Source organism: Doryrhamphus excisus, chromosome 20, assembly GCF_030265055.1.
Source record: "Doryrhamphus excisus isolate RoL2022-K1 chromosome 20, RoL_Dexc_1.0, whole genome shotgun sequence".
Taxonomy (NCBI): Eukaryota; Metazoa; Chordata; class Actinopteri; order Syngnathiformes; family Syngnathidae; genus Doryrhamphus; species Doryrhamphus excisus.
Genome location: NC_080485.1, coordinates 5,443,668 through 5,458,422, shown reverse-complemented (window position 1 = coordinate 5,458,422; position 14,755 = coordinate 5,443,668). Strand labels below are relative to the sequence as shown.

The 14,755-nt window shown below is 41.7% G+C and overlaps 2 protein-coding genes across 3 annotated transcripts in view; one reads left to right on the top strand and one right to left on the bottom strand.

The window, feature by feature from the left end:
* cdh23 (cadherin-related 23) overlaps positions 1 to 14,755 on the top strand; it is a 169,929-nt gene that overhangs the window by 121,498 nt on the left and 33,676 nt on the right. The window contains exons 22-36 of one of the 2 annotated variants that reach the window (XM_058058029.1): positions 933 to 1,122; positions 1,304 to 1,449; positions 2,877 to 3,096; positions 3,408 to 3,560; positions 3,660 to 3,773; positions 5,760 to 5,908; positions 9,827 to 9,887; positions 10,089 to 10,237; positions 10,367 to 10,502; positions 11,764 to 12,152; positions 12,229 to 12,336; positions 12,585 to 12,734; positions 12,879 to 13,007; positions 13,824 to 13,952; positions 14,045 to 14,272. In XM_058058029.1, coding sequence (XP_057914012.1) covers positions 933 to 1,122; positions 1,304 to 1,449; positions 2,877 to 3,096; positions 3,408 to 3,560; positions 3,660 to 3,773; positions 5,760 to 5,908; positions 9,827 to 9,887; positions 10,089 to 10,237; positions 10,367 to 10,502; positions 11,764 to 12,152; positions 12,229 to 12,336; positions 12,585 to 12,734; positions 12,879 to 13,007; positions 13,824 to 13,952; positions 14,045 to 14,272 — 2,451 coding nt within the window. Of the gene's footprint in view, positions 1 to 932; positions 1,123 to 1,303; positions 1,450 to 2,876; positions 3,097 to 3,407; positions 3,561 to 3,659; positions 3,774 to 5,759; positions 5,909 to 9,826; positions 9,888 to 10,088; positions 10,238 to 10,366; positions 10,503 to 11,763; positions 12,153 to 12,228; positions 12,337 to 12,584; positions 12,735 to 12,878; positions 13,008 to 13,823; positions 13,953 to 14,044; positions 14,273 to 14,755 lie in introns of those variants that run through there. The other variant, XM_058058025.1, reaches the window with a different exon arrangement.
* Positions 6,302 to 7,885, bottom strand: LOC131107753 (uncharacterized protein C10orf105-like). The gene is made up of 2 exons (XM_058058034.1): positions 7,832 to 7,885; positions 6,302 to 6,956 (listed from the first exon to the last, which is right to left on the bottom strand). Exon 2 carries the CDS (start codon positions 6,942 to 6,944, stop codon positions 6,465 to 6,467), a length of 480 nt encoding a protein of 159 aa, XP_057914017.1. The 5' UTR covers positions 6,945 to 6,956; positions 7,832 to 7,885; the 3' UTR covers positions 6,302 to 6,464.

Genomic DNA, 14,755 nt, shown 5'->3' with positions numbered 1-14,755 from the left:
TGCCTTGCATAGAGACCAATGGAGAAATGGTTCCAGAGTGAGAAACAAATATGTACTCCCACCTCTGTTCACTGGGGCCATTCCTCACTTAGGAGGTCATTTATAGTGCATTCCATGTCCTGTAATTGGCCCTTAGTTTGAAGAATTCACATCAAAAAGCTACTTCAAGAAGTGGTCCATAAATACAGATACCCTACTGTAGATACATGTGGGTGCTGTCTCAGTCAATAAATCACAATAAATCCCCATCCGCCATTCACATCACCACAACATTAGCCATCTACACGCACCTTAAATCTGTTTTGTCAACAATACTATATTATTTTACCTCTTAACAGTACTTGGCAGTGTCTTCAAGTACATAATATATAAGCTGGTCTCTTCTAATGTGCTCTGCTAAGGCCAAAATTGATTAGTTCAACCAACCACAGGAACACACTTCCTCTTCTCTTATAACGCTTCCGCTTTGCTTGCTTATCAATAAGCTTCCAAGTTCCTTGCTTACCATGTCTCCTTAATAATTGAATACCTGAAAAACCTTTGTTCCTCCAATGACCAATTAACCATTTTCCGGCATTTTTAGTCAGCGCATTAAATAATTGATCAGCTCTTTTAAAACCAGCAAATGTTTTAGCCAGGCTTCCCGTCTAATGCATTCATCACCGAGATCACCTAAAGAGACGGAACCATTTTTCTTCTTAGCGAGCTTGTGTGTGAATTACTCTGAAGGTGAGGTGGGGGATGCACTCACATTATCATTCCTCCCCTCCCGTCATCTGCCACTTTCTGTCCTCTCCCCTATTAATTCCCACTTGTTAAGCACACTTTATTAAGACATGCCATTAAACCTGAGGCATATTGCACTCATGGTAAACATGCAAGTGGTGTAGGAGGCCCACCAAAGAATCATATTTGTCACCCCTCCTGCCCAGGTGCTGGCAGTAGACCCTGACAATGGGGGGAATGGCACTGTGGTGTACAGTATCAGTTCAGAAAACCCATTCTACACCATAAACAGCAACACCGGGAAGATTCGCACTAGTGGAGTCACCCTAGACCGGGAAAGCTCCAACCCAGGGGACAAAATTCTCATGAGGACCATCATCGTGTCTGCTGCTGACCGTGAGTACTTGTCAGTGACTTCATATCATATTCAGTGGAGTGCTCTCAATTCTGGGAGATTAGTCTATATTTCCAAGCCTTAGTCCTTAAGTTTTATGTTGACCATGAAACTTTTATTGATATCTATAAATTCCCTTGACAACAGAATATGCTTTACATGTCTCTCTGGCGCCCTCTGTAGGAGGTACACCTCCACTGCGTGCGTCGGTGAGCACCACAGTATTTGTCAACTTGCTTGACCTGAATGACAACGACCCAGCCTTTGTCAACCTACCTTTTGTGGCTGAAGTACCAGAAGGACTCCCTGTGGGATCATCAGTGTTTAAGGTACGACTAAGACTCAAACCTTATTTTATATACATATAGTTTCTATCTACATCTGTCCGAGAGATATGTATTAAACATTGTTTTTTTTTTGTATCGTGGTTATTTGGAGAGGTGTAGAACTGTACTGCATCAGAATTTTGGTCACCTTATTAGATGTGTGGCCGATAAGGACAGTAACGTCCAAATGGTCCAAAAACACAAACACTATCAAACTAATCCAATAGGAAAATAAGTAAAAATGTTCCAATCATATAAATGATGCAGGATGAAAAACAAATGTAAAGGAAAAATGCTGTTTGTCTCCGACATTGTTCGAATTTAAATATTAGTCAATGACCACCCAACTGAACACCAAATGCAGTGTTTATATAAATATTTTGTTATTAATGGAGAAAATCCAAACCTACATGACCCTGTGTGGAAATAAATCGAATAACTAGTTGGGCCACCCTTAGCAGCAACAACTGCAATCAAGAATGTGCAATAACTTGCAATGAGCCTGGAGGAATTTTGGCCCAGTCATCTTTGCAGAGGGTTGCAGAGGTCATGTACAGTTTTATATAGCCCTCACTCACAAAAGAGCCTCAAAGGGCTTTACCAGCTGGCAACAATAGATGACATCCCCTGATCTGAATCCCCATCCGGGCATGGAAAAACCCAAAACCCATTTGGGGAAAAAGAAACCTTGAGGAGGGCCCGCAGATGGGGGGAATCCCCCTTCCAGGATGACCAGGCTGTAATGAGTGTCGAGTAAGCAACATGTGACACAATATACTAAGTACATACAAAGTACATTCAACTCGCATAATAGTCCAGTTCATACATGGAGTGACATCAGGAAAGTTGGTCAGCCGCGGGTCTTGGCATAATCAGCCAAAGCAGGTTTCTAAAAAGTGAAAAAAATTGATATTATATAAATATATTTATTTAATTATTTTATTTTATTTTTTGCATGTTTGTCCACCTCTTAGAAGCTCGCTTTGGCTGATTATCACAAGACCCGCCGCGGCTGATGTTGAAAGGTTCAGAATTGTACTCCAAAAGCACAAAAGCCTTCCAAATCATTCATTCATTTTCTACCGCTTTTTCTTCACGAGGGTCGCGGGGGTGCTGGAGCCTATCCCAGCTGTCTTCGGGCGACAGGCACCCTAGACTGGTGGCCAGCCAATCACAGGGCACATATAGACAAACAACCATTCACACTCACATTCATACCTATGGACAATTTGGAGTGGCCAATTAACCTAGCATGTTTTTGGAATGTGGGAGGAAACCGGAGTGCCTTCCAAATCAAATAACATTTTTACAATATTCAACATTATAGTGATATTCGCTCTTGTCTTGAGGTTGGTGTCAGCCTTCCAGTTCCAGTTTCCCACGGTAAACACAATGTAACATTTGTGATTGTCCTCCCGTTCCTCTTTTAGATTCAGGTGGAAGACCCTGATGAAGATAAGAATGGTTTGATTACCATGGCGTTGCAGATGGGTATGCCGCGTTTGGACTTTTCCCTGAACACCTCTACAGGAATTCTCACTTCATCTGCAATCCTTGATCGGGAGCAGATCGGACAGTATCATTTGAGGATTATCGCATACGATGCAGGGAAATTCCCTCGCACTTCCACTTCAACCCTCACTGTCACTGGTGAGTTTGTGAATGTGTGTCATCATGACAGTTGGACATCATTTTTCTCTGCTGTCGCTGATATTATCCTTCATATGAAACTGCTGAAGCATTTGATGATTGCATTCACTGTCTTGGGGTGGGGGTGGGGGTTGACCTCTTGAAAGCTTCCATATGATGTAGGTGCTACCCCCTCCTGGTGGTGCCTTATTTGCCCTTAAATAAAAGAAACGTCTAATATCCACAGTTAAACAGCACAACAATGAGCAGCAGATTTCCTCTAAAAAATGAATCTCATATATTTTTGCCTTAATTTAACGTGTGATTATCAGTCCTAGATGTGAATGACGAGACGCCCACCTTCAACCCTCGTGTATACAACGTGTCCCTGAAGGAGAGCGTTCCGAGAGACCACATTGTAGCACGCCTCATTTGCTCTGACGACGACGCTGGCCTCAACGCCGAACTTAGCTACTTCATCACAGGTTAGAGGTCACAGAGGTCACTATTTTCATCAGAAATGTGCACTGTCTGCTGTAAAGGAGTGAATGTGTGTATATTTCTTGACGTGTTTATGTTTGTAGGTGGGAATCAGGATGGTAAATTCAGTGTTGGGTTCAGGGACGGCATTGTGAGGACAGTGGTTGGCCTTGACAGAGAAACCCAGGCAACATACACTCTGGTTGTAGAAGCCATAGGTATGTGAGATCCCGTTACCATCTGCTGTCGCTCTTTTGTCTTTTTGTCAGCTTCAAAGAGATTTGTTTGTTCTTCCTATGATGATGTAAAATAAGTGATGTCTGCCGTCATCTCAGATGTTTGTTTGTTTTTTTACATCAACCACTTCTGTTGTTTGACAAGAAAGAAATGAGGGTGTCCTGTTTTGGAACCGTTTGAGTCAGGATGCTTTATCTGATGAGGAGGCAAGGGACATAAAAAAGAATGCAAATATGTTGGTGTTTTTTTATGTTTGAATTCACGTTGACATGACCCCAATTAGCCAGTACTGCTATACAGACATTCTTGTCACATCGAACATTGTTTCCTCACTCTATTATGGGTTTTCAAAAATGTATTAATGAATAAATGATTGCCGATTGCCTATACTAAAAAATATTTAGTTATCGTTACATATTCTGTGTGGAAGTGGTAAGTTCTTGGCTTCTTACTTAGTCCTTCCCCACTCCATTTGAAACCTTTGCTCAAGTTTAGAATAAACAAATTAGAGGTTAACTAGTTCAAACATTAGCATGCCATGATTAAAGGGGTGGCCGTCTTGTATGCCCCTGCAGTGATGCTGCAGTCTGTGTTACAGTGGTGCAATGTGGTGTAAAGAAAGAATAATAGGAGGCTAAAGGTGACTATAGGGGTGTTGTTTCATGTCTACAGGCTTCTAATAATAGTAAAAATCATATTTTGGAAAGTCATAAACAGACATTCTGTGCTCTAACAACAAAACTCCCATTTATTAATATTTAATCCACATCAGAGAAATTTACTTATTGCAGTCAGTCTGGAACCAATGAACCGTTCTAAACAAAGGATGACTGTAAATACGGTCATCTGATGTGTGTTTTGGCAATGGCAGGGCACTATTTATTTAACTACAGTGCAGTGGAAAGCTTGATTTTTGAAGGATTGTGTTTTTGACAAAAATTATTGCTAAAAATTGTCATGCACTGTCTCAGTTATCATTTGGCCAGCCAGTAAGATTGGGACACTATAGACAGATTCCAGCCAGGGTATCCTTTATCATTCAATCATTCAATCCAATCATCTTGTGCCCCGCTTTTAGCCTTGTTTTTAGCTCTGAATGAATGTATGGATATTGAATTTTAATGCATCTTTTACTCTGGTTTTTACTCAACTCTATTTTTCTTCACTGTAAAGCATCTTTGAGTACTCTGAAAAGTGCTATACAAATAAAATGTATTATTATTATTATCTTTATTATCTTTATTATGTGTGTGTTATGTGGTGGGTTTACTTGTTCATACAACGCACGTAGATCGCTGAACAACCCTGTATCTGCTTTTGTCAGTGCGGTGATGGCTGGGGAGGCCTATTTCTAAATATTGAAAGAGAATGTGCTTTTTTTAAATTAAAGTAAATTGAGTGCAAAAAAAGGTTAGAAAACTTAGTTAGAAAGGTTAGAATTTTGATAAATAACATGAGAAATTCAATTCAGAATTCAAGAAAGAAGTCATAGCAAAGTACGAATGCGGTTAACGTTATAATGGGATTTTAAAGTAAACACAGTTCTAGGGGGAATGGTTTCAGAGAGACGCATAACATAAAGTGAACTGGGTCAGTGTGTGTAATATTGTACCTGCTACTGACAATAAGTAAATATGAATTTATTACAAAATTCATATTTATTAAAAAGTAAATATTACAATAAAGTTCAAGTGAGTCAAGTCAACAGTTTTAAACGTCCACTCTTCAAATTAAAGTTTGCAATGATGCTTAGCGAAGCATACAGGCGTCCAGGTAGTTACTTCACAGTATTTTATGGAAATTAAGTTGAGTTAAATTAGACATCATCTGGTTATTATCCTGAGGCTGATTGCAAACTAACATAGAATTTGCTTCATCACGATGATGTTGGGCCTAAAAGTAGACCCTACCTGCCCTACTTAGAAGTGTGCAGAAATGTAAGTAAATGATTTTGTTTGTGCACCCAGACAACGGTCCAGCGGGCAGCAGGAGGACAGGCACAGCCACCGTGTTTATAGAGGTGCAGGATGTTAATGACAACAGACCCATCTTCCTCCAGAACAGCTATGAGACCAGCATACTGGAGACTGTGCCGCAGGGAGCAAGCATTCTCCAGGTAAAAAATGATATACTATATTCATTCATTCATTCATTTTCTACCGCTTATCCTCACGAGGGTTGCGGGGGTGCTGGAGCCTATCCCAGCTGTCTTCAGACGAGAGGCGGGGTACACCCTGGACTGGTGGCTAGCCAGTCACAGGGCACATATAGACAAACAACCATTCACCCTCACATTCATACCTATGGACGTGGCCAATTAACCTAGCATGTTTTTGGAATAGTCACTTTATTTTCAATGTAACAATCACACAAAACAATAAGTCAATAAGTCAAATCCTTTCGGTATTGAGCTCCATCATTCTGTACTTGTATTAGTACCAATGCATGTGGTTGAGCAGAGGTTGAATAAGTGTGGGGATCACTAATAAATGTTAAATGTCTTTTTTGAATGATGCTTGCTTGTTGAGAAAACTGAATTGTTGGTTGCAATCCTTTACACCGTGTGAAACTATGTGCAAAAAATACTTCCAACTGCTGGAGATGAAAAAGCACGAAAATGAGCAAATATTTGTAAATTCTGCTGAAACACCAAAACAACAATGAGTCCTTAGCTAGATCTCAGTGACATAGTCATACAGACAAGGCGTAGTAAGCTGGGGCTCCTTGCTGACCCCCGCTTGAGCTGTCCGTGTGCCAGGAGACCGTGAGGCACGCGTGTTCCCATGCTCGTGCGGCCTCCGATAGGGGGGTCTTCTGAAAGAGAGATTGTACGAGCGTCTGTAGGAGCCCAGCCTCCTCCACACCTTCAGCTGTGGTTCACTAGACTGACTTCTTCTATGATTCAGTTTCTCTCCTGGGCCGCAGTCGGCCTCGCTCCCCTCTTGCTGTTCAGAGGGTCGGCACACGGCCAGGAAGACTGCCAACCCTGCCAGCAGCAGCGATAAACCCAGCACCAACATAATCGTGAATTCTGGGTCATGGCTGTCTGAAGAATGGGATGATGGGAGTGAGATGGTGGGGGAGATTGTGGTGTTTGATTGACTGAACACCGCGGAGAAGGTATAGTTGGTTCCCTTATCACTGTTGTTCATGTTGTTGTGGACCTGGATAAAGAAAGCACCAAGAGGTTTCAACTTCTGTATCAATTTGTTTCATATTTCACGTGACAGCTGTCTTTGTTATGCAAGTTTTGACTCACCAGCCAAGTGCAACCAAACTGAGTAGGTCGGGTTTGCATTACACATATTACACATATTGTATAGGCACACGCATGCACAAATAAATCATTAACGTCTGTATAGATATGCAGATGTGGCAAGTGTTTGGCATTTGCAGCAATTACAGTACGTAGCCATTAAGTCAAGGTTAAAAAATAGCCAGGCCTTGACATGCCCACCTCGTCTACCCCGGTTGCAGTTACCCCCCACCAACATTCTCCGCTCCCCTCCTCTCTTTAGCATTGTAACATTTGTAAATGTCATCGTCCTTAATTCAGCGGAGACAAAGCATAGCTTATCAGTTTAAGGGAAACACACTGGGACGTGAAATTATTTTTAAGAGCAAATGCCAAGAAAAGCTGTGAGATAGTCCAGTGGAGCAAAAGGCTTGTTAAAGAGTCACTTCATTAGTCAGCAACGTAAGCACCTACTGTGTGTCATTTATTAGTGGAGCTTTCACTCACTGTGCAAAACATGCATAAGCATGTTTCAGTTTTTGCATGTTTTTGTTTGGTAATTTCTCTAATGGTCATTCATGTGATGTGCCGCCAGTTAATTGCCTCAAAGAAAAAAGTGGGTGTGAAATATAGTAATAGGTGATAAATGTTGAGTCGTAAGTCCTAATAGAGAAGCACACATAGTTCTTTACACCCCAACAGTCTTTTTACTGAAATAACTATCTCTAAAAATCCCCCAAATAAACATGTAATAATCACACGCAGTGATTATATATGAGCAAGAAAAAAATATTTACTACTCACAGCCACACTTTGCTCTTTGGAACAGCACTTTCTTGCAACTGAGGTCAGACTCGTTTCTTGGCTTCCCCCCTAAAAGTGCCACTTTCCCAGAGACCGAGAGGGGAAATGCTGGGGACAAGGAGGGGAAAATAAGGAAAAGGGGGTAAAACGTGAGTCATGGCATCAGAGATTCAACCACTCACATTTGTTTCCGTCCTAGCAAAGCAAGTACAGTGGTGCTGCTAAGGCGTAGTGATTGAACATCGATTGCTTACATGCTAATACTTTACCCATACAACATCTGGCTTTGCAGTATGTTCCTACACACCGTGCACCCCTTCTGATGGCCTAAGTGGTACAGTCCACTGTGTAATACCCTATTCATCACTCACCAATCTGACCCCCCAGTCTCCTTTTTTTCCCCTTTGCCCCTCCCCTCTCCTCCTCTTTCTCCACATCTCTTTATCAAGCTAATGAGACTGAAGTTGGGCCCCTCTTCACTGTGCTGGTAAGAGAGAGCAAAGAGGGACAAAAAGAGAGGTGTGTGTATGAGAGCGAGTGTGTGTGTATGTGTGTGTACCATAGCACACGCTGGAGTGCTTGAAAGTCTGTCCTTATGCAATTGAATATGCACTTTGTGAGTGTCACTGTGGGTTTTGACAAATCCACAGAGGAGCACAGCGAGGCCATGAAGTCGGCCTTATCTCGTGCCAGCATCTCTCTGGACTCAGAAGTCAGTCTCATGACATGGTCCATTCAAGCGTGCTGTGCTATTTATCAGCGTATGCTCCAAGGAGCCATGCTGTCGGGGCTCGCCTTCTTGCAGTTTCTGGATGCGCGCCTGAGACACAGAAAGAGTGATACCTTCTCACTGCCGAGTCGCTTAAGCTTGCGGTGTTGTTGTGGCAACAAGGCATTGGATACTAGTGACTGCGTGCGGAGAGAGGCTGTCAACAGATTTTGTCTATAGTGTGTGTCTGTGGAAATGGTTGGATGTGCAAAACGCTGAGGTGGGCTGTATCGAACAAGGACATCAGAGAAATGCATACAATAAGCTCAAATAGGCAGGAAAACTGTTCAAGAAAGGTTTTTGCAGAAAGGTTTGTATGGATTATTCATTAATTCATTCATTTTCTACCGCTTATCCTCACAAGGGTCGCGGGCGTGCTGGAGCCTATCCCAGCTGTTGGCGACAGCTGTCGGGCGAGAGGCAGAGTACACCCTGGACTGGTCGCCAGCCAATCACAGGGCACACATAGACAAACAACCATTCACACTCACATTCATACCTATGGACAATTTGGAGTCGCCAATTAACCTAGCATGTTTTTGGAATTTGGGAGGAAACCGGAGTACCCGGAGAAAACCCACGCATGCACGGGGAGAACATGCAAACTCCACACACAGAGGGCCGAGGGTGGAATCGACCTTGGGTCTCCTAGCTGTGAGGCCTGCACACTAAGCACTCGTCCACCATGCAGCCTTGTATGGATTAGTTTTTGTCCATATATGAATAGTAAATCTTAGGCTACTATTGCATGTGTTGTAGCGACACTGTACTTTTCCTGTAGTGCAGTGCTGCTAAAAAAAGGGGTGCGTCCCCGGGGCCACCGGCAGGGTAAAGAGTCAACCAGGGGGCTAACGTTTGGTCTCTCCATGCTTGCTCCGTAACCAGATAGAAGGTTCTCAATAAAATGAGTTCCATTTCAAAAACGGAAGATACGGAATCATCACTTACATAAAATATAAATAATTTTCCAGTGACATTCAACATAAATGAAATGCATTTAAAGAAATGTACTTGTTCAGTGCTAATTTATATAAGAAATTGCATATATGCGATATTGATTAGCATTTGCGATTTACAATGTGAGTCACAGCTTTAATCCCATTGTGAATCACATTGTTATACTACATGACTTTATTAGCTCCCTTATTCTGTACAGTTTTAACCTGAAAAAAAAATCCATAGACCTTTGTTAATCCCAGTTTTTGTGTTTATGTGTGCTTGTACAGGTACAAGCTACAGATGCAGACCAGGGAGAAAATGGCCTTGTCCTCTACAGGATTGTCACTGGTATAGAAATGTTCCTTTTTCATGCATCTTCACTCAACATAGTAATGTGTCACGGAAAATACGATTCTGGCTGATTTAGAGTTTGTGAGTCAAACAGGTGACAGTGACTCACTGAGTTGTCTCTGGAGAAATTATACACACTGTGGAAAAAATAGTTGATTTTTTCAATATGTGTTTTTGTTTGACTTCTTTTGAATTCAGGAAACAGTCACAACCTGTTCAGCATCGACAGACAAACAGGGTTGCTGACCAGAGGCCCCCGGGCTTTGGACAGGGAGACGAGCAGCTCTCATGTGTTAGAAGTGGAAGCCTACAACAGTGATGAGGGCAGCATGAGGAGCTCTGTGAGGGTGAGCAGACTCATGCAGAGGAATATTACACAATATTATATATGTATTCACCGAATATCAATGGTTATGCATGCCTTTAGCCACCTGTTTATGTATTGTAGTCTCTCATATATGCGTTAACTCCTGCAGGTGATTGTATATGTGGACGATACCAATGATGAGGTGCCAGTATTTACACAGCAACAGTACAACCGCCTTGGCCTTCGGGAGACGGCTGGCATTGGCACCTCTGTGATTGTGGTTCGTGCTACCGATCCTGACACCGGTGAGTTCAATGGGAAGAGAGTGAAAGATTTCGGAGCTTTTTGGTTCGATGAGTTGACTTTATTCAATCCATTCATTCCACTCACCCCTGAACCATGTGACATTTTTTATGCAGTCATGGACAAAAATATTACCAAAAATACAAATGATTCTGGCCAAAGATGCCAATGTTTTTGGTGATGGTTGATTTGGTTGTAGTCCATACAGGCATGGCCGAAAACAGTGGTATCTTTGACATTGTAGTATTTTTGACCATGAATGTATTTAGCTCCATCTGATAAAAAAATCTGATTATTTATATATATATATATATATATATATATATATATATATATATATGTGTGTGTAGTAAAATTAAAACCCCCAAAACACTGTACACTTGCTCCTTCAAATATATTTCTGATGTGTTGGATGTTGTGATGCATGTTAGTTTGGAGCCTAGAAAACACAACATTTTGTCAACCATTTGACCCTATGTCTTCTACAGTAAACCTCTGATATATCGGAAATTCGCTCACAACGAACAGATAAAAAAGAACCGATTTTTCTGTAATGCATTTCCAATAAAAATTCATTGCATATATCGGATTTTTTATAACGGATTTTGCCTATTTTGGACAAAATCTCCAGTCCCGTTCCAATGCATTTCCATTAAATTTCCCTCGCATATATCGGATGGCCGCATCGTGGCGCTCCGATTCGCCGAATCGTGACAGGCCGCTATACGACGTCATTTGCAGGGTTTGCAGCGTTGCCTGCGCGTCCAGGTACATTGGAAACATAGTCAAGGAAGTGCCTTTTTATAACGGAAAAAAATCCGATTTACGCATATACCGGATATAAATCCGATATATGCGTAAAACGGACATCTCCCGGTATACGCATATAACGGATTTCGCTTATATCGGACAAAACCAGTGGGAACAATTGAATCCGATATATCCGAGGTTTACTGTATAACCATGGTATAATGTACTGTATACTTTTTAATTGAGTATGGCTGCGTAATAACGCACCATGGGGCCAAAGATAATGCATTATTGAGCTCCCTCTCCACTCATCATCGTCTTTTCCAACAAGAATATTGAAATAAGGCAATAATGAAAACCACGGGATCAGGTCCACAACATAACAGGAGCTGTTATGACGTCTATGTCCTCTCTTTGGGATCATTGTTTTTAGGAAAAGGTGAATAACTTGGCTGAAAAGAGTGTAGATCATTCCGGTACTCTTGAACAAGCACTCGTTTTCTCTCCGGTCAGGCGATGGTGGAGCGGTAGCTTACGCTCTTGTGTCTGGATCGGATCGCAAGTTTGAAGTGGATGTCAGCACAGGCCTGGTTACCACAGTGGACTATCTGGACTATGAGACCAAGACCACCTACCTGATGAATGTCTCAGCCACTGACCAGGCGCCACCGTTCCACCAAGGCTTCTGCACGGTCTATGTCACTCTCCTCAATGAATTAGATGAGGCGGTGGCCTTCTTCTCGGCTGGTTACGAAGCGTCACTGCATGAGAATATCGCCACAGGGACAGAGGTGGTTCAGGTGCAGGCCCAGTCAGCTGACAATTTGAACCAGCTGACTTATAGATTTGATCCTGATACATCTCCTGCAGCCCTGGCCCTCTTCAAGATAGACAGCGTCACAGTGAGGAAATTCAATTTTTTATTCCGTTTTTGTCTTGTTTGTATACATGGTGAGATGCATTGTGTTGATGTTTTAGGGTCGGATCACAGTTACAGGTCTGCTGGACAGAGAGAAAGGTGACATGTACACCTTGACTGTCGTAGCTGATGATGGAGGACCTAAAAAAGACTCAACTGTGGTAAGGGTGCTTGCTTTTAAATAGACCTCAGCTACGGGGACAAATGCATTAATTATGCCATATAATATAATAACGCATTTGTCAATATTATAACATGAAATGATACTTTTTTGCTGTGGAAAACTTAATAACGTGATTATTATTTTCCTTGCATCTCGTGTGGAAACAACAGAAGGTAAGACCTGTTAACGTATTTAAGTTGATCTCAACTGTGTTGTGTTTTTTTCTCAGCATCTGTACTTGTCCGTTGCCAGGTGTCAATCACCATACTGGATGAGAATGACAACAGTCCGGAGTTTGACATTACATCTGATACTTCAGTGGACATTCTAGAAAATACCCCCATGGGGAAGAAAGTGGCTGTAGTGCTGGGAAGAGATAGGGATGCTGGACTTAATGGGCTGGTAAGAAAGAAAGCTCAACTCCGATTTGAATGACTGCAGTTTTAGAAGGTGTTAATTGTACACCTACTCTGACGTGATGAGCTGTGAGACATCTTCATTGTCTGTTTGTCTCTTTTTTTATTATTACTTCTGATGTTGTCATAGGTCAACTTTACTCTAGTGGCAGGCAATATGGAAGATGTGTTTAAGATCAAGACAGTGAATCACACCTACGGGGAGGTCTTCGTCAATGCTGCTCTGGACAGAGAGGCTGTGGATCGCTACCTGCTCAAGGTCACAATACTGTCCAAGTTTATTTGGGACAATATTTACTGCACACATATTACTCACATTGTTTACTTTTTTAGTCAGCACCATGAATTACTGTTTGTTTGGTTTTTTGAGAGCATCATTTTTATTACTGTGCAACCAGGCAAAAAAAGAATAAGACAAAATGACTCATAGTGTAGAGCTGCGAAAGAAAATCCATGATTTTAACGTCCTCTATAATCTCTTTTGTAATCCCTCCTGTATCACTGTGAATTGTCTCTATTTCTGCAAAAAGTATAAGTAAGAGCATAGAAAATCTGTTTCGGATATAAAAATAGTTTTTTTTTACATTATTAGAGCTCCCTGGACATGGAATAACAACCCTATAGTCACCTTTACACTCGTATTACCCAATATAGTAACCGTAATAACAGGATATAACACATATTACACAAAAATAAAACATAACAGACAGTCACAAATACACAACATTGACAGACACATTAGCATTGGTAGAGTTGCTGTTTTTCCTGGATAGCGTACTTGTGGCTATTGTCTCATCAAAGCAATATAGGAAGCACAAATCAAAGGAAATACAGCTGGAATAGGTGAAGAGTCTGCAAAATCTAAAAAGTTTTCAGTATAGGTTATTTTGTGTAGCTGCTCTATAGGAGACCACAACTTAATACAAAGTAAGTAATATGAAAAATTAGCATAATTGGTCCCCTTTAATGATGAAACTGTGTATTCATTTTAGAGAAGACAGACATGCACATTGCTCTGTGTATATATTCTCTGTCTGAATGTGCGGCCATATTTCATATAGGTATGTTGTTGCAGGTGCGTGCCATGGACAACGGTTCACCTCCCAGACACACAGACCACTCCCTCACCATCAATATCCTCGACGTCAATGACAATGCACCTGTTGTTGAGAGTCAAAGAGGCTACAACGTCAGCATAAGTGAGGTAGAGGAACACAGAGACCAGAGAATGGTCCCACTTGAACGTTTGGATTGTTCACCAACAATGAATCAATTATTTTATGGTTGTAAATGTAGAATGTTGGAGGAGGCACATCAGTCCTGCGTGTCATGGCTACGGATCGGGACACCGGCCCAAATGCCATGCTGTTTTATTACATCACTGCCGGAAACCAAGACCTGACTTTCCGCATGGACCGCATGACAGGAGAGATGGTCACACGGCCCGCCCCTCCTGATCGAGAGCGTCAGCAGGAGTACCGACTCATTGTGACTGTCGAGGATGACGGCACGCCTCCTTTGTCGGTAAGACCAAAAATGATGTGGTAATCAATCTCCTCAATGTTTTTACATTGACTTCATGGAGAGAGTCTCTTGCGGCATATTATAAAACCGCCCTCTACTGGTCTTTCATGGTAAAACAATCAAACACCCCACATACAGACAAGATGCAAATGCAGCATAAAAGTAAATGGCCTACATTTGGAGATGGGATCACACGCCCTTCACAGAAGACTACACTGTGAAGTTGCTGAAATTGTGACAACACAGGAAACACCTTTACAAACAACAAAGCCACAAGCCATATTTTCAAAAAGAGGAAGAGAAACATTGTTGTAGCTCATATGTGTCTGCGCGGGATATTGTGCTGAGATATGTTTTTGTATGCCTGCGTGAGTGTGGATGTTATATATTAAGTACTGTATGTCAACAATTGTCCTTTTAAACGGTTGCTAACTTCAGTGACCTTACATAAATGGAACCCCTTTAAATGGAACGTTAACAGCT

Bases quoted from the DNA above. Each gene is read 5' to 3' on its own strand.
- LOC131107753 (XM_058058034.1), bottom strand. From the start codon at position 6,944: ATGAACAACAGTGATAAGGGAACCAACTATACCTTCTCCGCGGTGTTC.